General features: G+C 50.4%; 2 protein-coding genes, 3 non-coding genes and 1 pseudogene across 5 annotated transcripts in view; 3 read left to right on the plus strand and 3 right to left on the minus strand.

Annotated features, from left to right (window-relative positions):
* The window catches only part of LASP1 (LIM and SH3 protein 1), a 52,485-nt gene extending 46,170 nt beyond the window's left edge, over positions 1-6,315 (minus strand). Inside the window, exon 1 of the mRNA XM_030799485.1 lies at positions 6,003-6,315. Coding sequence (XP_030655345.1) covers positions 6,003-6,071 — 69 coding nt within the window. The 5' untranslated portion in view covers positions 6,072-6,315. The remainder of the gene's footprint in view (positions 1-6,002) is intronic.
* A 585-nt stretch (positions 6,316-6,900) lies between these two features.
* Positions 6,901-6,972, plus strand: TRNAC-GCA. Its single transcript has one exon. It is a non-coding gene; the product is annotated as a tRNA-Cys (tRNA).
* Positions 6,973-8,534: 1,562 nt separating this feature from the next.
* TRNAC-GCA lies at positions 8,535-8,606 on the minus strand. The gene has a single exon. It is a non-coding gene; the product is annotated as a tRNA-Cys (tRNA).
* Positions 8,607-17,701: 9,095 nt separating this feature from the next.
* LOC100598072 lies at positions 17,702-19,639 on the minus strand (annotated as a pseudogene).
* RPL23 (ribosomal protein L23) lies at positions 19,563-23,283 on the plus strand. The gene is made up of 5 exons (XM_003278211.3): positions 19,563-19,704; positions 20,295-20,378; positions 20,673-20,801; positions 22,892-23,005; positions 23,150-23,283. The coding sequence occupies exons 1-5, from the start codon at positions 19,692-19,694 to the stop codon at positions 23,230-23,232; spliced, it is 423 nt and encodes a 140-aa protein (XP_003278259.1). The 5' UTR covers positions 19,563-19,691; the 3' UTR covers positions 23,233-23,283.
* On the plus strand, positions 20,410-20,541 carry LOC115831631. Its single transcript, XR_004027155.1, has one exon. It is a non-coding gene; the product is annotated as a small nucleolar RNA SNORA21 (small nucleolar RNA).
* Positions 23,284-25,148: the final 1,865 nt, after the last annotated feature.

The following is a 25,148-nucleotide window of genomic DNA, read 5'->3' on the forward strand; positions in this document are numbered from 1 at the left end:
CGTAATTCCAGCTACTTGGGAGGCTGAGGCAAAAGAATCACTTAAACCCAGGAGGTGGAAGTTGCAGTGAGCCAAGATTGTGCCACTGCACTCCAGCCTGGGTGACAGAGCAAGACTCTGTCTCAAAAAAAAAAAAAAAAAAAGAGAAACGATCTAACAGGCTCCATGTGGCAGCCTGGAGGGGTCTTTGTGGAACCCCTGAGAAGTACTGATGCTTAGGCAAACCCACGACAACAGGGTCTAAATTCACCCCCAGAAGCCCAGGATGATGCCCTGGATCACCACCAAACAGGGGTCCACTGCCAGGACCGCAGAATAATCCAGGCCACCTGAGTGACCTGGCTGGCCTGTCCCTGCCCCATTTCCCAGCAGTCAAGGGAGACATTCCCCATTCCGAAAGAAGGAGGCCAGGAGGCAGGCCCAGGGGGACTTTTGAAGGAGCCCGGCCACAGAGCTGGTTCTTGGCCATTTGTCAAGGAATTCCCCCAAGGCAATGCTTTTCAAAATGTTGTCTCCAAACCCTGGAGAGGTGCTTCTGAGACACTGGGAGGAGGAGAGAGCAGAAAGAAGGCTGAGAATCTAGGATTCAACCTCCCTACCATGGCCACTTCAACCAGAGACCCCCACGGTAATTTCAGGGGTAAATGGCCTTCTAATAGGGTACTGGTTCCCTATCAAGAAGACCCAAAGGAAAAACCTAATGGTAGAATATTAAACAGAGTGCTAGGAGAACCACTCTTGGGGAGGAGGGCCAGCCAGAAGTCTGGAAGCAAAGAAGTGGCGGGTCTAAGCTTGGCCCCCTCCCCAACCTGGGCCTATCCCAGTGACCCAGGGCCCCTAAACCCCCATGAGGCAACTTATAGACTCCTTCTCGTGCATAACCCAACACACAGAACCCACCGGGACACTAAGACAGGCTGGTCCCTGCCCCCACAGGCCCCTGAAGTGACAGCCCCACTCCCTCCCCCAGTGACTGGGAGGCATTGGCAGGGTGCCCCAGCCTGGTCACCACCCAGTCTGCTGGCCTCTGCCTACTTAGCTGCACATGCCCCTGCCTGGGCCCCCGCCTCCCCCTACCCCCACAGGGGCCTGCCAGGAAAAACATTCTCCAGAATCCAGACCATGACCCACTTTCACACACACACACACACACACACACACACACACACACACACACGAAGTGCTACACACTGTCCTAGGACTGCGGACCACCAAGGCTGCCTCCTGATTGACGTTGAGGAGATAAAGGGAGAGAGACCCCTACTCCAGATGGCCAGGCCTGCACCTGGAGCCAAGCCCCTTGGAGAAGGAGGGTGGGGTGTACTGAGCAGGCAGGGGGCACAGGGCCAACACTGGACCCAGGGGTTCCAAAGACCCCTCCAGGCTGCCACACGGAGGAAGCAGAGCCCCTCTTCAAGGGGATGGTGCCTATTTCTATCAGTAGCTCCTTCCCATCTCCCTCACAGGCCCCACACTCTCATCCAGACACACGAGGGTGGGGCAGAGGAGGGTGAGGGTGGTCACCTGTCCCCCTGCAGGGGGCTCCGAGCAGAAAAATGGAAACCAGTTACTATGAAGCACAAGTGTCAAGTGGAGCTGCAGCCACCGTCTCCCAGAGTGCTCGAGGGTCAGGAGAGGAGGCCGCTCCACCCCTAATGCCTGGCACCTCCAGCAGTTTCAGGCGACTCCGCCCCCCTCTGGAGGAAGGCCCCAAGGTTCAAGAAAACCCACCAGCTCCTTCCACCATGTCCTTTTTGGGGTAGGAAAATTGTGGGGAGGGGAGGCAGAAAATGGCCAGTCCCTCCACAACCGCTGTAAGCCAAGCCTGGACCCTAAGATGAAAGAACCCCTGCCTTGTCTCAATGGGGTCTGGGGAAGGACAATGTCAGGGAAATATGTCCAGAGGACCCCACAGTGACCCCCGTCTGCCTCTGTCCTGCCCCATGGGCTCTGTCCCAGAGCAAGAGCCCCCCTCTTTTAAAGGCCCCAGGCAAGATGATTTCAGCTAAGCATTCCTGGGCCTCAGGACGCATTCTTGGGCCTCAGGACGCATTCCTGGGCCTCAGGACTCAAGAAAGTGCACCTCGAGGCATGCACCTCTGCCTCTTCCTGCTGCCTGCAAAGTCCATGGTTTCCCTGTTCACAGAAACCAGACAGACCCTACCTCTGCTGCCCGTTACAGGCCTTTCAGCCTGGATCCGAGGCTCCAAGGCAGGGTCATCTTGATCTTCCCTTGCCTACCTGCAATCCACTCTAAAGAAAGGTAAACAGGCTGGTAGGGGGAGAAGCCTGCAAGGATACCCCTCACTTGGGACAGCCTGTCCCTCTGTGGCTCTGGGTTGGGGGGGATGTGGCAAGCTTCGTGTCACTGTGCCGGCAGCCTGGCACCTTGGCCTCTGAACCCAGGCTACCTGGGGTGGCCATGACTCAGGGATGGATTATGAGACTGTCTCTTCCCTTCCTGTTGCCCAGGGTTACAGTTTCTCCCTCCTGCAGAGGCAATGCCAGCCCCACCCTGGCCGGGGCACCAGCCTAGCTCGGTTGGCCACCTGACCCACTGGCTTAAAGGCATAGATCTTTGCTGCACCTCCACAAATTCCGAGGGGGACAGGATTATTCCCAGCGGCCCCACTCCCCCATACAAGACCCCAGGCCCAGAGCATTCCTCCAGATAGGGTCAGGAAGGGATGGGACCTACTTTTGGCACAAATGAGATGTAAATAAAATATAAATATGTATAAATAGAAGTACTTTCTGCAAACACACTGGCAGAAGAGCTGAGCAGAAAGAACTGTGGCTGTGAATTTCAGCTCTAAGAGAGGGAGATGAGCCACATGGGCTACCTGAGCCTCCATTTATGGAGTACATTGTTTCCAAGAGCAAACACACCTACTTTGTGAGGCTGCTGTGAAGACTGAGCCCAGCATATTGTGATAACTAGTAGCTATTATGAAGGGATGGTCACAAGATGATGGTGGGGTACTCTAAGCTTCAGCTAGCAAAACGGGGCACCACAGCTGTGAGGACTTCAACCCCCTCAAGTGGGGAGGGAGCGCTGAGACAAGCAGAGGCAGAGAGCCCGCCCTAACAGGGGATTCCAGGGGAACTGGCAACAGACCAATCCTCTACCTCCACCTGTTTTCAGAAACCTGGGGAAGCAAGCCAGGAAAGAGGGACGTGGCGAGATTCTTGACAACACAGCTCCCTAGATACAAAGCAGGTGCACAAAGTAGGTGCTCAATAAATATTTGTTGAATGAGCAAATGAGGTCACCCTGTTTCTCCCCCAGCTCTAATCCCAGAAGTCCTCTGGAGAAGCAAATCTCGACCTCCTTCCTCAAACACTGTCATCAGCAATACATATTTATCCAGCTTGCAAAGCATGCTGGGTACTGCAGGTTGGGGGCAGGGTGGCCTTCAGAGGTGACAAGGTTTTTACCCACCTATGCCTTTGGGAGATAAGGCTCAGGGAGGAGAAAAGGCTGAAACCAAGGACACAGCCTGTGCCTTGGGCCACGTAGTGGGCTGAGTGCCATGGGGGATTGTAGAGAAATGGGTGAGTCTAATTTGACTCTTTTGCTGTAAATGGGAGGACTTGGGAAGTTGGTTAGCAACTATGGGACTGAAGTTGCCTATGGGACTGAAGGTTCCCCCTCCTCCCTGGTCTCAGCCCAGCATCCTCCAGGCACTGGCTCCCCATTCCTGGTCCTATCCTTACTGCCTGGAGCAGGTGGGGAGAAATAGGTCTGATACCTGGATATTTCAGGTCTCCTGCTCAGTACAGGGGGCGAGGTCTCTCCAGGGCCATTTCCTATAGGGAGAGTTCTAAAAAGAGGAAGGAATCGCCAACTCCCACTTCCCTGGGCAACCCCCACTTGAACGTCCTCTTCCAGCTAGGGTAAGAGAACTGGGGAGGGCACCCTGCAGCATCCCTGCTCCCTTCCCCTCGGGTACACGACACTGAAGGTCTTTCCAAGGGGAGTGGTGTGGAGCTGAGTAGGGCATCCCAGAGAGGTAGGGAGGGCATAGTCTATACAGCACCCTCTTTAGCACTCAGGAACTTTGGTGCACTGCCCGACCTTCAAGGAAATGACATCATCATACCCGTCTGACAGATGGTGAATACTGAGGCCTACAGACATTCATAAAACTGGTGGGAGCAGACCTGGAACAAGGACCCAGTCTCCCAACTCCTAGAGTGGCAATTCTGCCTTCATGTTTGCTTTTTCCTTATACGGGTGAAGTGCCCACTGCCTCTTTCCAATTCATGGCTGTGGAGAAGAAGGGGACCACAGAGAGCTCAAGATGCAGAGGCCAAAATCTCTGCCACGAGGGGCGGGCGAAACCCCAGTGTGCAAGGACAGGTACATTCTCAAGGCGAGACTTCATCATCTGATAGCTCTAAGCTCAAGTCCTGCCCAACAGCGGCTGGCATGGTCATAGGCAGATCAACACCTTTCCTCGTGCCCACAATATACCCCCTCCTCTCCTCCTGCCCAGTCAAGCCCAGGACCAGGAGAGACAGTGACACAGCAGCGGCCCCATATGCCCACACTCCCCAAAAGCAAGTTCAAATGTGTTTCAGAACCTCCAACCCCACCTCCTCACGCTGACTCAGAGGCCAAAGGTCACTGAGGAAGCTCACACCCCAAGGGGGACGGGAGAGATAAGGTGTCCAATAAACTGTCCTCTCCTGAACAAGACCCGGCTCCAGGTCGGTAATGAACTTGGCCCCAGGGCTCTATATCCCTCTTTCATCCAGTGTTCCCACCCTTGCACCCCTCTTCTATCCAGTCCTCCCAGCCCTCCCAGTTCAGATGGAAAGGACAGAATACCTGGACTTGGAGCCAGCTTTGGGTGGTGGATGAAAGACGCGGTGAGGAAGGGCACAAAATCACAGAGGCCTCCCCTCCAGACTGGGGAGGGGATGCAGAGGGGCAGGTTTTACCTTAGGATCTTATGGAGCTTACAAGAGAACAGGATCCTACCCTGAACTGTACGGGAAACACCCAGTTCTACTCTCCAACCCCCTCCAAAAGTCTAATGGCAACCAGATGAACAAGTCCAGCACTGGGGAGACAGGGCCCCCAGGGGACACTGAATCTCCACAAGGCCACCCTCCCCTCCCCCAATACCTCCCCCTTTCCTCGGCTTCCCCAGAACTCAGCCAACCCCACCCTCCATTGGAGAAACCTGCTTTGAAAAGTTAGCTCTTTGTTCTTCCACACGGTCTCCTGGCTCTGAGCACAATTTCAGGAGATCTCAGCTAAGCACCCTCCACCCACCCTACTCCAGCACCCGACCCCACCAGGCTCAGGCTGGACGGCCCAGCAACGGGAGTTGGCTTTTAATTGGAGGTGGGGGTTGGGAAGCTATGGAGGAGGTCTGCGAGTCCTTTAACCACTGAATCCAAGGGGGCTGCAGATCGTTCAAAAACGGGGCTCTTGCGGCAGAGCCCGGGTCCTTACCCAAAACCCCCTGCATCAGATGCCACACTCGCAGGCTGATAGCCCCCGCCCCGCCAGGCCACCCCCCGCAGGAGCGGACGGTTTCGCAGGGCCCCCCAGCCTCTGCCCCGCCCCCCCCGCCCCCTCCACCAGCGCCCCGCGCTTCCGCCTACTTGGCGCTCGGCGCAGAGCGGAGAGGGAGCGGCCGTCTCTTCTCACTCTTCAGGCCGTAGGGGGCGGGACTGCACCCCTAACCTTCCCCCAACACACCCCGGGGCCTGACTTCCCTCCTCCTCTCCCGTCCTCCCAAACCCGGGGCACAGAGCCCACCCCTCTCCAGCAGCGGCTGCCCGCTACGCGTGGAATCCCCGCCTCGCCCCAGATCTGGTTTCCAGACCGGGATGTGTCCCCACACCCCATGACACCGCCCGCTCGCCCTCCCTCCATTCTCCTGGGATCGCGGGGATAAGGCGGCAAAGACCCGGCCGTTCTCTCCTCCCTGGATTCGGAGCACTGCCGGGGATTGCAAAGACGCGTCTCCCGGTCCCGGGCTCACCTTATCCAGACAGTTCACCTTCTCCGTGGGATACACGATTTTGCCGCACCGGGCGCAGTTAGGGTTCATGGTTCCGAGAAAGGCTGGGGCGGGGACGCCCAAGCTCGCGCGCGTCCTGTTCCCCAAGGCGAGCTAGCGGGAGGCGGCCGCGGCTGCAACTACACAGGCAGCAGCGACGGCGGCTGGAGCTGGGGAACTGGCCTCCGCCTCCGCCCTCCTTCCCCTAATAAACACAGCGGGGAGGAGGGGCTGCACTGGGGCGGGCACGCGCCTCGGGCGCGGGCAAGGGCACGCGCAGCGAGGCGCGCTCCCCGGGCGACGTGGGGCTGCGCGGGGGCGGGTTCCTGCAGAGGGACGGCTGGGCCCGCGGTGCTGGCGCCTCAGCGCTCTCAGGCTGACTGCACCCGGTGCCCAGGACCCTTCCTCAGCCGGAGGCGGCGCAGAGGCGAGCAGGCTGCACATCTGGGGCTCCCGGACTGCGGGAGGCGAGCCAACCCCTCAAGCCCGTCGAGGGTGGGTTTGGAGCCCTCTTGAACGCTAAAACTGATCCACCGCATTCGGGGACTTTTTACCCGGCATGAATCTGCGGACCGAACGGGGACCCCCTGCCCTGCCCCTCTTAGCTCTCTTCCGGCCCACACCCTTTCCCACATTTGTGGGGCGGAACCCGTCCCTCCCTCTTGGACCCTGCCCGCTGCCGGGCCCGGGCTAGTGCCTCCCTCCCCGAGCCCCTGCAGTGCACCTTCCCGGGGCTCCCCGAATGCGGGCACCGTCTGCGTTCATCTTGACCCCTTTTCTCCAGCATTCCTTTCTCCTTATGTGACACCCCTACTCACAATGTAGCAGCTGCAACAATGCTTAGCACCGAAAGAGCCGCCTCCAGGCGCTGTAGCGGCGCGGGGGTATAGCTCAGTGGTAGAGCATTTGACTGCAGATCAAGAGGTCCCTGGTTCAAATCCGGGTGCCCCCTCGAGGGTTTGGCTTTTCCTTCCCCTTGTTAACCATCTGTTTTTCATTCTTGACTCATATTTTAACATTGGGTCCTGACTTAAAAAAAAAAAAAAAAAAATGAAGTATCTTCCTCATTTTTCAACCTTAGCAGAAATCTTTCGGTTTTACTTTGTGCTCAGCGGGAGGAGGGAGTGGGTATAAAAGCTGCGCGACCGCATTACTCGCGCCAGAGGTGTAGGGATTTCTGCGGCCACGGCCGTCAGCCTCAGATGGGTCAGACAGTTCGAGGTGCTGGGTTTGAGGGACAGGATGTTTCCAATGGGGGTAGGGGGACAGGAGAACGCCTCAACTTGGCGTTCCTTTTGGGGTGGGTCAAGCGAGGGAAACCCATAGACACAGCCCTTCTCCAACTTCAACTTTCTGTATTAGTGGTGACATGGACGTGCTGTGTTCATCCCTGACTGTTAATGTACAAAAGTAAAGTTATAACCCAGTGCGAACTGAGATAAACGAATACAGTGTTTCTCAAACTTGAACGTGCATCAGAATTACCTGCAGGGCTTGTTAAAACACTCCTAGTTTCTGATTCTGTAAGGGGGCCCGGAGAATTTGCATTTCTACCAAGTTTCCAGGTGCCTCTGGTGCTGCTAGTGTGGGGACCACATTTTAAGAACCACTGAAGTAAGAATAAAAGCCCATGGAGTTTCATAACCTAAAGATGGGGACAAGTATCTGCTGGCTGCGTGCCTGACAGGGTCACTGTTAGGCCGGAGGAAAATGGTAAGTGTGACGGGAGACAAGGGCGTCCCGCTCAACTAGGTTTTGCCCAAAAAAAGGAAAAATAAAGGAGAAAGGAAGAGGCGTGCTGCCTGGGTCAAAGGGCAGCTGCGATATTTTAAACCCGGAATGTGGTTGTGTCATTCCTCGGACCCCGGGGAAACGCGCATTTTTTTTTCCTGGCTCCTATTACTGTGAGCTGTATCGCTAGGCTGAACAGAGAGATCACAGATCAGCAGAGCTGCGGTTCCGTGCAAAACCCAGGAGAAACCAGTTTTACCTCTCCTTTAGGCCTTGAACTTTCCATGTATAGCTTACCAAGCCAAAGCCCTGCCTATGAGCTAAGTCAAGAAGGAAGAGGGGAAAACTGCTCGCTGTCTACCTTCTATCTGTGTGCCCTGCCCTGTTCGAGTTCGCGAGTATATGAAAACCTCTGAATTTGGATTACTTCTCCTAGTTTTCATAGTCAAGTACGAACTACTGCCCCGTCCAAGACATATTTTTTACCCCAAAACAAATTGTAATTAACGTTAAACCAATGGGCATCGGAGATGGAAATGGATACGCGCCTTTGTTCTACAACTGAAAGTACTGGTGCGCTTATCGCCACTTGGGGTATGAGGGCTCAGATCCACCTAAAGGCAGCCTCTGCTTGCTGCTCTCTCCCTCTAGGGTACGGGAATCCTTTCAAGGTGAAAATCAGGTAGGTGGAAGATACAAACGACACCTCCCATGAGTTTTGGATTCGGAACTCGCTGACTCAGGTTATTCCTGGATGGCTGTGAAAAAACGTTAAGAATCTCGAGGGGGCACCCGGATTTGAACCGGGGACCTCTTGATCTGCAGTCAAATGCTCTACCACTGAGCTATACCCCCTCTGCTGGTGATCGTCTGGTAAATTCTTTTTATATCGATTGATCCCAAAATTTTCATACTTTCACCATTCGTTCAAAATTAGTGTCTCTTTGCTAGGTTATACTGAAATTACCGGCCGGCCGGGCGCGGTGGCTCACGCACCGCGCCACGGCACTCCAGCCTGGGCGGCAGAGCGAGACTCCGTCTCAAAAAAAAAAAAAAATAAAAGCATAATCTTGGCCGGGCGTGATGGCTCACGCCTCTACTCCCAGCACTTTGGGAGGCTGAGGCGGGCGGATCACTTGAATTTAGGAGTTCGAGGCTAGCCTGGCCAACATGGTGAAACCCCATCTCTACAAAAAATACAAAAATTAGCTGGGCCTGGAGGTGCGCACCTGTAATCCCAGCTACTCAGGAGGCTGAGGCACTAGAATCGCTTGAACCCAACAGGCAGAGGTTGCAGTGAGACGAGATGGTGTCACTGCACTCCATCCTGGACGACAGAGCGAGACCAAAAAAAAAAAGTAAAAAATTGGTAGTGAGAAGGAAGAAAATGAACAGGCAATCACAGGTAAAAGAAGACTTTTCTGGCCGGGGCGGGTGGCTCACGCCTGTAATCCCAGCACTTTGGGAGGCCACGCACCCTATTCACCTGAGGTCGGGAGTTCGAGACCAGCGTGACCAATATGGAGAAACCTCGTCTCTACTAAAAATACAAAATTAGCCGGGCGTGGTGGCGCATGCCTGTAATCCCAGCTACTCGGGAGGCTGAGGCAGGAGAATCGCGCGAACCTGGGAGGTGGAGGTTGTCGTGAGCCGAGATCACGCCATTGCATTCCAGCCTGGGCAACAAGTGGGAAACTCCATCTCAAAAAAAAAAAAAAAAAAGAATACTTTCCTAATGGAAACCTGTTGATGTTTGAAGGAGCCAGGGGAAAAGGAAGTGATTGAAGATGCTGGAGAAAATGGAGACAACGGAGACACATCTGGCCTGGAAGCAGAGATGGCCTTGGGAAGGACAAGGGAAGTACTTCCTCTTCTGTGCAAAGCACGGGGCTGAGGATTCACTGCAGCGCAGGTTGCAGGCACAGAGGCTAGAAAATTGACTTGAAGCATTCCCAAATGCAGCCTGACGCGGTGGCTCACGGCTGTAATCCCAACACTTTGGGAGGCGAAGGTGGGCAGATCCCGAGGTCAGGAGTTCGAGACCAGCCTAACCAATATGGTGAAACCCCCGTCACTACCAAAAATACAAAAATTAGCCGGGCGTGGTGGCGGGCGCCTGTAGTCCCAGCTACTCGGGAGCCTGAGGCAGGAGGAGAATGGCGTGAACCCAGGAGGCGGAGCTTGCAGTGAGCCAAGATGGCGCCACCGCACTCCAGCCTGGGCAACAGAGCAAGACTACATCTCAAAAAAATAATAAAAATAAATAATAAAAGAATTCCCAGATGCCAGAGGTAAAAACAGCTGTAGTGAAAAAAAAAGGGGGGGGGGGCTATAGTTATGAAAAAGAGGGATCCCACTGCACATCCGTACAAGACCCTCAAGCCAGAATCAGAGAGGACTTAGACTTCTCATTTCTTTCCCACCACTTTACTTGGGTCCAGATCTCTTGAAGTAGTTTATCATAGACACCAAATTATTCTGAATCACAGCAGGCAATATCTGGTCAGAAAACACTACATTTAAGGTATAGTCTTCTTTTCTCTGGTAGAGGGGGTATATAGTTCAGGGGTAGAGCATTTGACTGCTAGATGAAGAAGTCCTCGGTTCAAATCCGGTGTGCCCCCTCGCAGCTACCGTTTTAACACAGTGACGGGCAACAAACATAAAGCTCTCTGAGCATTCTGTGGTGGATGCTGGGAAAATAATAAACTACATATTACCGCCTTATCACCTTCATAGACTTCACCTTCTACAACGTATATCAATGTACAAACTGGTAAGTTATAGGAGGATGTGATATCTGCAACTTTGTTCTCTGAATCCCTGGTAGTTGGAAGTGTGATGTGGGGATCCCTGGGTGTCCTTTAGGCCCTTTCTGTGTGCAAGAAACGATTTTTTTTTTTTTTTTTTTTTTTAGGTAATCTCACTCTGTCGCCCAAGCTGAAATGCAATGGCTTGATCTCAGCTCACTGCAAACTCTGCCTCCCAGGTTCAGGCGATTCTAGTGCCTCAGCCTCCCGAGTAGCCGGGATTACAGGCATGCGGCACCTTACTCGGCTAATTTTTGTATCTTTAGTAGAAACAGGGTTTCTCCATGTTGGTCAGGCTGGTCTCGAACTCCTGACCTCAGGTGATCCACCCGCCTTTGCCTCCCAAAGCACTGGGATTACAGGCGTGAGCCCCTGCGCCCAGCCGGAAGAATTATTATTATTATTATTTTTTTTTGAGACGGAGTCTCACTTTGTCGACCAGGCTGGAGTGCAGTGGCGCCCTCTTGGCTCACTGCGAGCTCTGCCTCCTGGGTTCACGCCATTCTCCTGCCTCAGCCTCCTGAGTAGCTGGGACTACAGGCGCCCGCCACCACACCCGGCTAATTTTTTGTATTTTTTAGTAGAGACAGGGTTTCACCGTGTTGGCCAGGATGGTCTTGATCTCCTGATCTCTGATCCACCCGCCTCGGCCTCCCAAAATGCTGGGATTACAGGCGTGAGCCACCGCGCCCGGCCTATTTTCTTGATAATATTAATGAGACCCTTTCTGTGCAGAGGAAAGAATTATTTTAATAATAATGTCATTTTTTTCTGTCTTACTCTTGCTCTTTCATGAGAATACACTGGAGATTTCCAGAGATTAAATGTGTGAAATCACAACAGATTAGTGTTAAAAACATGAAAAACCAGTTATTTCATCAAGCCAGGTATTAAAGGGATTTAAAAAAAAAAATAAGTGCCGGACACGGTGGCTCACGCTTGTAATCCCAGCACTTTGGGAGGCCGAGGCGGGCGGATCACGAGGTCAGGAGATTGAGACCACGGTGAAACCCCGTCTCTACTAAAAATACAAAAAATTAGCTAGGCGTGGTGGCGGGCGCCTGTAGTCCCAGCTACTCGGAGAGGCTGAGGCAGGAGAATGGCGTGAACCCGGGAGGCGGAGCTTGCAGTGAACCGAGATTGCGCCACTGCACTCCAGCCTGGGCGACAGAGCAAGACTCCGTCTCAAAAAAAAAAAAAAAAAAAAAATAAGTAAAGCAAAGCCACCCTTCTCACTAAATTATTTTTGTTTGGAAAAATATAGTATTTTATTTTATTTTATTTTATTTTATTTATTATTTATTTTATTTTTTTATTTTAATTTGAGACAGGGCCTCTGTTGTCCAGGCTGGAGTGCAGTGGTGCAATCATGGCTCAATGTAGCCTCAACCTCCCAGGCTCAAGTGATCTTCCTGCCTCCGCCTCCTGTGTAGTTAGGACCACAGGCGCACGCCACCACACCTGGCTAATTTTTTGATATTTTGTAGAAATAGGGTCTTACTTTGTTGTCCAGGCTGGTCTCAAACTCCTGAGGACAAGCAATCCTCCCGCTGGGATTACAGGCCTGAGCCACCAAACTGGACCTATCCCTCATTCTAAAATGTTATTTACTTTAGCAAAAAATGGGTTTATTGTTATCTTACGTGAAGTAATAACTTTCTTAACTTTAATTTATAATATGGTAAATGTCATCAGATATAACCTGTATAAACAAAAACTCCTTGAGGTCTTTAATAATTTAGGAGTGTAAAGGAGGCCGGGCAAGGGGGCTTACGCCTGTAATCCCAGAACTTTGGGAGGCCGAGGTGGGCTGATCACCTGAGGTCGGGAGTTTGAGACCAGCCTGACCAACATGGAAAAACCTCATCTCTAACAAAAATACAAAATTAGCCGAGTGAGGCGCCGCATGTCTGTAATCCCAGCTACTCGGGAGGCTGAGGCAGGAGAATCGCTTGAACCCGGGAAGTGGCGGTTGCATTGAGCTGAGATCATGCCATTGCACTCCAGTCTGGGCAACAAGAGCAAAACTTCGTCTCAAAGAAAAAAAAGGGCCGGGCAAGGGGGCTCACACCTGTAATCCCAGCACTTTGGGAGGCTGAGGCGGGCGGATCACCTGAGGTCAGGAGTTCAAGACCAGACTGGCCAACACGGTGAAACCCTGTGTCTACTAAAAATACAAAAAAATTAGCTGGGCATGGTAGTGGGTGACTGTAATCCCAGCTACTCAGGAGGCTAAGGCAGGAGAATTGCTTGAACCCAGGAGATGGAGGTTGCAGTGAGCCAACATGGTCCCACTGCACTCCACCCTGGCTGACAGAGTGAGACTCTGTCTCAAAAGAAAAAAAAGAGTGTAAAGGGGTCTAAAATGAAAATATTTGAGAACCACAGCTCCTAGTAAAGAAGTGGCTCAGGGAATAAACTGCTGAGGTTGTGAAACGGCTCAGAGAAGAAATGGTATCTGAGCTGAGTTTTAAAGAACAGGCTGGATGGACGCGGTGGCTCACGCCTGTAATCCCAGCACTTTGGGAGGCTGAGTCAGGTGGATCACTTGAGGTCAGGAGTTCGAGACTAGCCTGACCAACATGGTGAAATCCCCATCTCTACTAAAAATACAAAAAAAAAATTAGCTGGCCATGGTGGTGTACACCTGTAATCCCAGCTACTTGGGAGGCCGAAGCAGGAGAATCATTTGAACCCTGGAGGCGGAGGTTGCAGTGAGCTGAGGTGGTGCCATTACACTCCAGCCTGGGCAATAAGAGCGAAACTCTGTCTCAAAATAAATAAATAAATAAATAAATAAATAAATAACACATAGTGGCTAAAGCAGGTGATTGCATAAATACAAGAAAGTGTGAATCTAAGCTATATGTCCAGAAATCCTAAGTGGTTTGGTGTTTCTGGTGTGTGAAATGTAAGAGGCAAGGTGGCAGAAGATGGAGCCAGGGAAGAGGTAAGCCATTTCAAGTGACTTCAATGCTGTGCTAAACAGCTTGGACTTTATTCTAAAGTACTAGAGGGTCAGCACATTTTTTTTGTTTTGTTTTCTTGTTTTTTGTTTGTTTGTTTGTTTTGAGATGGAGTCTCACTCTATGCCCAGGCTGGAGTGCAGTGGGGCAACCTTGGCTCACTGCAACCTCTGCCTCCTGGGTTCAAGCGATTCTTCTGCTCAGCCTCCTGAATAGCTGGGATCACAGGTGCGTGCCATCACCCCTGACTAATTTTTGTATTTTTATTAGAGACAGGGTTTCACCATGTTGGCCAGGCTGGTCTCAAACTCCTGGCCTCAGGTGATCTGCCTGCCTCGGCCTCCCAAAGTGCTGGGATTACAGGCGTAAGCCACGATGCCTGGCCAGCACATGATTTTAAGCAGTGGGAAATTATGGTCTGACCATATAGAGGCTGATGCAATAGCTTTGAAACAAAGGCAGAACGTGGAAGGCATGGGCAGAAAAATTTAGGAAATAGAGTCAAGTTGATAGACCTTGGTGACTAGATCTAGGAGCCTGGGAGAAGAGAATTAATTGTGTCCCTGTTTTCTGGTTGAGACACTGGTGGTAGTACCAACCAAGACCACGGTTCCTCCTGTAACCATAGCCTTCTCCATCTTGGTCGATGGTAATGATATTGTCCAATTGCTCAGGCCTAAAGCCTTGGAGACATTTTGATTCCTATCCTTCTTTTTTTTGTTTTTGAGACGGAGTCTCACTGTCGCCCAGGCTGGAGTGCAGTGGCGCGATTTCGGCTCACTGCAGGCTCCGCCCCCCGGGGTTCACGCCATTCTCCTGCCTCAGCCTCCCGAGTAGCTGGGACTACAGGCGCCCACCACCTCGCCCGGCTAATTTTTTTTTTTGTATTTTTAGTAGAGACGGGGTTTCACTGTGTTAGCCAGGATGGTCTCGATCTCCTGACCTTGTGCTCCGCCCGCCTCGGCCTCCCAAAGTGCTGGGATTACAGGCGTGAGCCACCACGCCCGGCCTGATTCCTATCTTTCATACCCCACATTTTATTGGCTCTACCTCCAAAACACATCCAGAATCTGACCACATTACCTCCACTGCTACCATTCTAGTCCAAACCACCATCATTTCTCTCCTGGGTTACTGCAATAGCTTCCTAATGGATCTTCTTACTTCTATCCCTGTGTCCTCTCCCACAGTCTAGTCTCAACAACTCAACCACAGTGATCCTTCTGACACATTAGTCAAATCATGTCCCTCCTCTGCTTAAAATCAAACAATCGTTCCTCATTTCACTCAGCCAATGCCAAAGTCCACAGTGGTTTCATTCCATGACTTCCTTTTTTTGAGACAGAGCTCTTGCTCTGTCGCCTAGGCTGGAGTGCAGTGGTGTGATCTTGGCTCACTGCAACCTCTGCCTCCCAGGTTCACACGATTCTCCCACCTCAACCCACCGAGTAGCTGGGATTACAGACACCTGCCATCATGCATGGTTAATTTTTGTATTTTTGTAGAGACAGGGTTTCACCATGTTGGCCAGGCTGGTCTTGAACTCCTGACCTCAGGTTATCACCCGCCTTGGCCTCCTAAAGTTCTGGGATTACAGGTGTGAGCCACCGTTCCATTACTTCTGACTGCATTTCTTACTATTTTGCTCTTTTTTTTTTGAGACAGAGTCTCGCTCTGTCGCCCAGGCTGGAGTGCAGTGGCGCAGTCTCGGCTCACTGCAAGCTCCGCCTCTCGGGTTCATGCCATTCTCCTGCCTCAGCCTCTCCGAGTAGCTGGGACTACAGGCGCCCGCCACCACGCCCAGCTAATTTTTTGTATTTTTAGTAGAGACGGGGTTTCACCGTGGTCTCGATCTCCTGACCTCATGATCCGCCCGCCTCGGCCTCCCAAAGTGCTGGGATTACAAGCGTGAGCCACCGCGCCCGGCCAACTATTTTCTCTTTACTCGTGGCCAACTATTTTCTCTTTACTCGTCCTGTCCAATCACATCTGGCTTCCTTGCTGGTGCTCATTCGATTCAGGCACACCCCTGCCTTAGGGCTTTTTATTGGAAAATGACAAACGGTTTCTCTCTGTAGCCCAGGTTGGAGTGCAGTGGTGCAATCACGGCTCACTGCGGTCCCCAATTCCTGGGTTTAAGTGATTCTCCTGCCTCAGATTCCCATGCCACTAGCCTATTTTATTTTATTTTATTTTGAGACAGAGTCTCGCTCTGTTGCTCAGGCTGGAGTGCGGTGGTGCAATCTGGGCTCACTGCAACCTCCGCCTCCTGGGTTCAAACAATTCTCCTGTCTCAGATTCCTGGGTACTTGGGATTACAGGTTGCCCGCCACCATGCCCAGCTAATTTTTGTATTTTTAGTAGAGACGGGGTTTCACCATGATGGGCAGGCTGGTCTCAAACTTCTGACCTCAGATGATCCACCTGCCTCAGCCTCCCAAAGTGCTGGGATTACAGGCATGAGCCACTGTGCCCAGCTGCCACCAGCTAATTTTTAAATGTTTTGTAGAGATGGACTCTCCCTATGTTGCCCAGGCGGGTCTCAGACTCCTGGGCTCAAGGGATCCTCCTGCTTCAACCTCCCAAATTGTTTTGGGATTATAGATGTGAGCCACTGTACCTGGTTTCATGTCAGTATCTTTTTTTTTTTTTTTGAGACGGAGTCTCGCTCTGTCACCCAGGCTAGAGTGCACTGGCGCGATCTCGGCTCACTGCAACCTCCACCTCCTGGGTTCCAATGATTCTTGTGCCTCAGCCTCCCGAGTAGCTGGGGACTGCAGGCACGCACCACGCCTGGCTAATTTTTTGTCTTTTTAGTAGAGATGGTTTTGCCATGTTGCTTGGGCTGGGTCTTCGGCTCCTGAGCTCAGGCAATCTACCAGCCTCGGCCTCCCAAAGTGCTAGAATTACAGGCATGAGCCAGCATGCCTGGCTAATTTTTGTATTTTTAGTAGAGACAGAGTTTTGCTATTTAGGCCAAGCTGGTCTCTAACTCCTGACCTCAAGTAATACACCCACCTTGGCCTCCCAAAGTGACGGAATTACAAGCGTGAGCCACTGCACCTGGCCCCATTTTTATTTTTTTTTATTTTTTTTTTTGAGACAGAGTTTCAAACGCTCTTGTTGCCCAGGCTGGAGTGCAATGGTGCAATCTCAGCTCACCGCAACCTCCGCCTCCCGGGTTTCAACAGATTCTCCTGCCTCAGCCTCCTGAGTAGCTGAGATTACAGGCATGCGCCACCACGCCCCGCTAATTTTGTATTTTTGGTAGAGATGGGGTTTCTCCAAGTTGGTCGTCAGGCTGGTCTCAAACTCCCAACCTCGGGTGATCCGACCGCCTTGGCCTCCCAAAGTGCTGGGATTACAGGTGTGAGCCACCGTGCCCGGCCTTATTTATGTATTTTTTGAGATGGACCCTGGCTATATACCCCAGGCTGGAGTGCAGTGGCCAGACTTCGACTCACTGCAACCTCCACCTCCTTGTTTCAAACGATTCTCCTGCCTCGGCCTCCCGAGTAGCTGGGATTACAGGCACCTGCCACCACGCCCCCCTAATGTTTCTTTGTGGTTTTTTTGTTTGTTTTTTTTTTTTTTTTTGAGACAGAGTCTCACTCTGTCCCCCAGGCTGGAGTGCAGTGGTACGATCTCGGCTCATTCAAGCTCCGCCTCCCGGGTTGACGCCATTCTCCCGCCTCAGCCTCCCGGGTAGCTGAGACTAGAGGCGCCCGCCACCACGCCCGGCTAATTTTTTGTATTTTCAGTAGAGACGGGGTTTCACTGTGTTAGCCAGGATGGCCTCGATCTCCTGACCTCGTGATCCGCCCGCCTCAGCCTCCCAAAGCGCTGGGATTACAGGCGTGAACCACCGCGCCCGGCTAATGTTTGTATTTTTGTAGAAACGGGGTTTCGCCATTTTGGCCAGGTTAGTCTCGAACTCCTGACCTCAGGTGATCTGCCCACCTTAGCCTCCCAAAGTGCAGGGATTACAGGCGCGAGCCAGCGCGCCCGGCCGATTACCAGTTGTTTTTAATATAGATAGATAGATAGACAGATATAGATATAGATATATATCGGCCGTGGAGGTTGCGGTGAGCCAAGATCGCGCCACTGCACTCCAGCCTGGGCAACAAGAGCGAAACTCCGTCTCAAAATAAACAAACAAACAAACAAACAAAACTGGTAATCAATTTATTAAAATAGTTGACTTAAGCATCTGCAATGGTGACTTCCACCTCAACTCCTGGCTCAGTACTGATGGAAGTAATCTGCTTAACAATCTCAGAAGGACTGTGCAAGTCAATGAGTCATTTGTGGATTCTCATCTGGAAATGATCCCATGTGTTAGAACCTTCACCACAAAGTTTTTCTTGAAGTGATTCTCAAAGTCTTGGCAGGCATTCGAACTGGTCCTTTCACTTTGAGATTATTTTCCTTTGCTCCTCTGATCAAGTCGGCACACACTTTCTCCAGGGATTTTACGTTGCGGATCGTTAGAGTGACTCGAATTCGTGAATTGCCACCTCTGCCTCCCTGGGTGTTTTTCCGGTATCCTTAAAAGCCACGGCTGCTGCGCGGCTTCCTGACTGACTGGTTCCTCGGCGAGAGCGAACAGCGGTGAGTCAGTAGCAGGACTGTGCGGATCAGCGATCTGCAACATCTACGACCGCGTCTTCCTCAAAGAGCTATTTATGTATATATATTTTTGAGACGGAGCCTAGCTCTGTCGCCCAGGCTGGAGTGCAGTAGCGCGATCTCGGCTCACTGCCACCTCAGCCTTCCGGGTTCAAGCGATTCTCCTGCCTCAGCCTCCCGAGTAGCTGGGATTACAGGCGCCTGCCACCACGCCCAGCTAATTTTTGTATTTTCAGTAGAGACGGGGTTTCACTGTGTTAGCCAGGATGGCCTCGATCTCCTGACCTCGTGATCCGCTCGCCTCAGCCTCCCAAAGCGCTGGGATTACAGGCGTGAACCACCGCGCCCGGCTAATGTTTATATTTTACACTTGATCTTGGCCAAAAGGCCGAGAAGCGATACTATTTATATTTTTATAATACATATCCCCATCTAACATACTACATACTACAATTATTTATTATATCTTTTGTTTAGTGTCTAATCTCCTCCTCCACCTGCACCCCAGCAGAATGTAAGCTCCATAAGGAAAAGAATGTTGATCTATTTTGTTATCTGATGTAATTCGCTGTACGCCCTGGACAGAACCTGCTATAAAGTAGGAGCTCAATGAGTATTTGAATTAATGTATCGTGGGAAGCAAAGAACCCAGGAGAATGAGGGGCGGCTGAAGCTGTGAAAGGAGCAATTAGCCCGGGCGCGGGGGCTCACGCCTGTAATCTAGCACTTTGAGAGGCCAAGGCGGGCAGATCACTTGAGATCAAAAGTTCGAGACCAGCCTGGCCAACAACATGGCGAAACCCCGTCTCTACTAAAAATACAAAAATTAGCCCAGCGTTTTGGCGGGCGCCTGTGGTCTCAGCTACTCTGAGGCTGAGACAGAGAATTGCTTGAACCCGGGAGACGGCGGTTGCAGTGAGCTGAGATCTAGCCACTATACTCCAGCCTGGGCGACAGAGTGAGACTCCGTCTCAAAAAAAGAAAAAAAAAGTGTGTGCGTGTGGGGCGGGTCAATAAATAGAGCAATACTGTATATGTAAAATACAGAATGGTATGGTACCAAGAACACATAGATGGAATGATCTGTAGCACTTCTCAACTGTATTACATTCAATGAAATCGTTTAGAGCTTGTTCTCCCTCCCTCCCCCACTTTCTTTGTTCCTTGGGGAACCCCCACACGGCACAAACCGTGTTTTAATTCCTATTCTCTAGTGTGCAGATAAGTGCCTGGCACCATTAAGTGGTCAAAAAAGGTCGTGAGCAAGTTAACAAATCACTGTTTCCATGTTTCTAACTACTTTTAAGCTCGTAGAGAAGAGACGTCCCATCTCTTGCGCTTCTACTTCAACGCCCACTTCGCAGAGGGCTAAAAGCGACGTCATGAATTTATTACGTAATAAGGCAGCGCCCAGAGGCGGAAGAGGCAGGTTTTTAAGCTCCGGCCACGTGACGCGTGTGGGCGGGGCGTCAAAGTTCATATCCCAGTGTCCTTTGAATCGACTTCCTTTTTTCTTTTTTCCGGCGTTCAAGATGTCGAAGCGAGGTGAGGTTTTGTTTCTGGAGGATCCTCCACCATCTGTCGTGCAGTGCCTGGCGGATTCGTCAGGAGCGGTGGCGCTAGGCAGCTGGGGCGCTTTGCTCTCCTTCAGGCCGGAGAGAGAGAGCCAGGCCACCGCGAGAGCACTGCCAGGGCTCTCGAAAGTGGCAGTGGGGTGCTGGATAGTTGAGATGGCAGGATCCCGACATGAATGTAGTCTGGATCCCGCGAGATCGCTCCGCGAATAGGGCTATCGTAATGGGGTTGAAGTTAGACTGGATTAGGCCCTCGTTTGCGCGACCTCTGCGGTCTTATGCCTTGCAGGAGCAGTTGCGTTTTGCGAAAGTTGGAGCAAAGGCTGAGTCGTCTAGGTTTCTTAATTTCGATGTCAGAGTGTTAATAGTAAGAAATAGGCTACTTTCCATGAGAATCGGGTGGCACATGGGGACGGCATAAGTAAAATCCGAGCGAGATAATCTATAACGTACAGTCCATCAAAGCATGTGCGGTGAATTACAGCTTGAGTATGAGGGAGACCTCCGAACCATGTCCAGGTTGTGATCTCTATCCTGTTTCCCTTCCCTTTATATCCACAGGACGTGGTGGGTCCTCTGGTGCGAAATTCCGGATTTCCTTGGGTCTTCCGGTAGGAGCTGTAATCAATTGTGCGGACAACACAGGTGAGGTCTTTGAATGCACGTTGCTATACTCCCCCTTTTAAAAGCACTCAATGGGCCTGTGGTTAATGACCTATTGAGCCGTCAATAAAGGGGAGAGTGAAAACATCGCTTTTGGGTGAAGTGGCAACATGTGTTGTTTGCTTCAATCGGTGGTGTGACAAGGCGTTCTTGGGGACTAACTGCTTGGACAGTGAGTGGAGGGAGAGGCTTTGGAAGTGTTTGGGAAATGTTATACTGATGGAACGGCCTGATTGGCCCTTAACATTTTTGATTTTTATTTACATTCTTTTGTAGGAGCCAAAAACCTGTATATCATCTCCGTGAAGGGCATCAAGGGACGGCTGAACAGACTTCCCGCTGCTGGTGTGGGTGACATGGTGATGGCCACAGTCAAGAAAGGCAAACCAGAGCTCAGAAAAAAGGGTGAGTAAACACTGAGCCCAACTTAATACTGATGAGTAGTGGGAGGACGCTTTCCTTTATTGGAAAATGGATCAGTTTTCAAGGCCTCAAGTTTGTTTTCCATTGAGAGGCAGTGTGAGATAAGTATCTTAAGTTTTTGCTCATATTGTGTTGGAGGGGGGACCATCATCTTGTCACTTCCATAACTTAGATTTTTTTTTTTTTTTTTTTTTTTTTTGAGATGGAGTCTCCCTCTGTCGCCCAGCCCATACTGGAGCGCAATGGCACGATCTTGGCTCACTGCAACCTCCGCCTCCTGGGCTCTCAAAAAAAAAAATACTAAAAAACAAAAACAAGCTGCCCATTGCTTATTTTATTTTTATTTGTTTTTGAGACGGAGTCTCACTCTGTTGCCCAAGCTGGAGTGCAGTGGCACGTATCTGTTCACTGCAACCTCCACCTCCCAGGCTCAAGTGATTGTCCTGCCTCAGCCTCCCAAGTAGCTGGGATCATAGGTGTGTGCTACCACACCCAGCTAATTGCTCATTACTTAATCTCAGGCTACCCCCTCAAAAGTTTTCCTGTCAGGTGTATGATTTAAAGGGGGAGGCCTCAAAATACTTCCAGCTTGTGTCCTGTCTGGCTTTAGAACTTCTGGTGTTTGATGCATTTTAACTTCAGCGCTTGCGCTTTTTTCCTGTGCCTGCCTAGTCTGTCTCTACCCTGGGATGTCTTGCTCTTCTAAAGAGTTCCTGGCCATCCCTTGATTTACAAATGTGATGTTGATTTGTCAGCCCTGTATTACAGTTACTCCTATTCCTGTATCCACCCCACAATGCTCTCCAGTTGATTTTTAGCCTTTGGGTTAGAAATCGTTTTTTGTTCACCATTAATATCCATTTGAGGGCTGGGTAGCACTGTGATTGTGATTCAGCAATTGCATGGGCTTTTTCCTCTTCTCAGAACACTTCCTGGGTCTGATTGGTGGCCCAGGGAGCTGTCAGAGAAGAGCAGAGCAAATGGCCTTCACTTTGTAGATGAGATGGCAGGAGGGTGGATTGTTGGTCTCAGTCAGTGGTGGGACAGACCAGAGCTCCAAACACTTCAGTTTTAAAACTAGTTGTGAGTTTCCAATTCTGTTAATGTCTTTTTTGGTCCTTGTTTCTGCTAAATGAATACATCCCCTCCCGTTGGAACTTAATATCAACAAATAACAAGCGCAGAAAGGTGCAAAAGGGCCAGGTGTACTTGAAGAATTTGTGAGGATTAAATGGTTTATAAGTAGAGGAGGGTCAGTAAGTATTGGCTACCTCGTGTGTCCCATTGCTAGCTTGGTTAGAGTATAGTCTTCCTGTCATTATAAAAATTCTGTGTAAGGACCCCATGCTAGTATCAGTGAAGATTTTGAATCCAGGCGTGTCTGACTCTACAATAGTTCTTTACAAGCATTATATTTCACTGTGTAGTGATACTTCATTTTGAAAGTTGGGAAAAGCGTCTTTTTCACTTTAGTACAGATGGGTGTAAAAGTTACTTAGGACACTGGAAAACAGTTCATTAAAAGTAAAACAAAGCCTGGTGCTTGGGCCCAGGAATTCAAACTGTTTACCAGTGTAAATCTGAATAGCTTGGTCTCTGCTCATTGCCAGGACTGGGAGGAGTTGGGGGTCCCAGGTCCCATTTCTACATCCCAATTCAGTGATACTGGGATCTTAATAACCCACCTGTGAGGTGAAGTTGGAAAAGGCATAGGCAAGGATAATTGTCCTGACAGTTTTACACTTGTGAGAAAATACTGGCAGCTTTGATTTTAAGATGTGAATAGATGATTGTGGTTCATGCCTATACTCCCATCACTTTGGGAGGCCAGGCTGGCCAACGTGGCAAAACCCTGTCTCTATGAAAAAAAAAAAAAAAATCTGGGCACGGTGGTGTGCACCTGTAGTCCAAGATACTAGAGAGGCTGAGGTGGGAGGATCACCTTAAAGATTGATATTTACACTGTCACTGTCTCAAACGCTGAGTGTACATTCTGTCTAGTTGGAAACTGCTTTTGTGGTGGCGCTGCAACTTGACAGGTTAATGACTGCTGTCCTTTTTTCTTCTCTCAGTACATCCAGCAGTGGTCATTCGACAACGAAAGTCATACCGTAGAAAAGATGGCGTGTTTCTTTACTTTGAAGATAATGCAGGGGTCATAGTGAACAATAAAGGCGAGATGAAAGGTAGGAAATCAGTCCAGCTTGTTCCTTAGGTCTCTGAGGTTGGGCGGATTGTCTAGAAGTACAGGCCAAGGATCTTCTGTGTTTGATGATGTCTTAATCTGTCCCCCACATGTTTTTATTTTATTTATTTATTTTTTAATGCAGGTTCTGCCATTACAGGACCAGTAGCAAAGGAGTGTGCAGACTTGTGGCCTCGGATTGCGTCCAATGCTGGCAGCATTGCGTGATTCTCCAGTATATTTGTAAAAAAATAAAAAAAAAACTGAACCCATTAAAAAGTATTTGTTTGCAGTGCTTGTCTCCCTGTTCACTTCTACACTTTTTTTTTTTTTTTTCTTTTTCCAGATGGAGTCTCACTCTGTCACCAAGGCTGGAGTGCAGTGGAGAGATCTTGGCTCGCTGCAACCTCCACCTCCTCCAGGGTTCAAGCAATTCTCCTGCCTCAGCCTCCCAAGTAGCTGCAATTACAGGCACCTGCCATCATGCCTGGCTAATTTTTGTATTTTTGGTGGAGACGGGGTTTCACCATGTTTGCCAAACTGGACTCAAACTCCTGACCTTGAGTGTTCTGCCCACCCAGGCCTCTACAATGTTTTTGACATACCCTGACCCCTGACCATCACTTTTGTGAAATGGAAACTCTGGACTTTTTTTTTTTTTAAAGCAATCCTTGCTTTTTTGTGAGTTTGCAGACTTTCAGCATCTTCCAATTGCTGTATTTACAATTTTGGCCTCAAAAAGTATTACTTGGGTTTTGAGTCCCAAAAATAATAGTAGATACTGCTCGATGACTGGCTATACATGGTAGCTTCTCCTGGAGTGAGAAAGGCGTTCAAATGGCTGGGCATGGTGGCTCGCGCCTGTAATCCCAACACTTTCGGAGGCCAAGGCAGGCGGATCATGAGGTCAGGAGTTCGAGACCAGGCTGACCAACATGGTGAAACCTCTTCTTTACTAAAAATACAAAAATTAGCTGGGTGTGGTGGCGCACCACCTGTAATCTCAGCTACTGAGAATCGCTTGAATCTGGGAGGTGGGGGTTGCAGCGAGTCAAGATTGCGCCATTGTACTCTAGCCTGGGCAACAGAGCAAGATTCCGTTCCAGCCCCCGCCCCAAAAAAAGGCATTGAAGTTAAGATAGACTGTATAGTTAGATCCTGGACACACACATGGATTTTGAGGATTGATGTGAGTGGGAGCCTGTTTGTGTATGTACATTTTAGCAGTTAACAGGTTTGGAGTAAACTGAATATTTGTAAAACAACAGTAATTGCCATGTAGGTTTACTGTCATAGTGGCAGATGATTAAGCTGATGGTACCTACAGGTATTTTGCTATGAAATTTTTTTTTTTTTTTTTTTTTTTTAAGACGGAGTCTCGCTCTGTCACCCAGGCTGGAGTGCAGTGGCGCAGTCTCGGCGCCTCCCAGGTTCCTGCCATTCTCCTGCCTCAGCCTCTCCGAGTAGCTGGGACTACAGGCGCCCGCTACCACGCCTGGCTAATTTTTTGTATTTGTAGTAGAGATGGGGTTTCACCGTGGTCTCGATCTCCTGACCTCGTGCTCCGCCCGCCTCGGCCTCCCAAAGTGCTGGGATTGTAGGCGTGAGCCACCGCGCCCGGCCTGAAAATGTTTTGACAAACAGGATGATCGTGTAATTTATGTTCCAAGTTCTAGTTTGAGAAAGGAAGAATGTGATAAAATTTTGCCAACTGAACAGGCATAAAGCCCTGTCAATAAGGGACTTGGCCTTAAGGTAGGAGGTTAGCATTTCTTTCTAAACTGTGGAAGAGTTGATTTAGGTGACACCCAGCGTCTTGGAAAAATGGGTATTCATTTAGAACAATAATTTGGGGGGAAGTGGACTAAATAGGGTTTTACAGATTAAGGTTTGTGTTCATGTATCTGTATCTGCAAATACTCAACCATTAATGTCTCTACCTGTACGTTGGGTATAATACAAGCTCCATTTGGTATCAAAAAGGACTACCTTTAGTGTCTTCCATGACTAGTTACGGAATGTACCAGACCTAGAGAGGAGTTGTTCTAACCTGGAGCTTTTGAAAACGTTTCCGGTCCATACCCTAGACCAATTAAGTCAGACTGCAGAATAGGACTCAGAAATCAGAATTGTGAAGCTCCCAG

Source organism: Nomascus leucogenys, chromosome 19 (genome assembly GCF_006542625.1).
Source record: "Nomascus leucogenys isolate Asia chromosome 19, Asia_NLE_v1, whole genome shotgun sequence".
In the NCBI taxonomy this organism is placed as follows: domain Eukaryota; kingdom Metazoa; phylum Chordata; class Mammalia; order Primates; family Hylobatidae; genus Nomascus; species Nomascus leucogenys.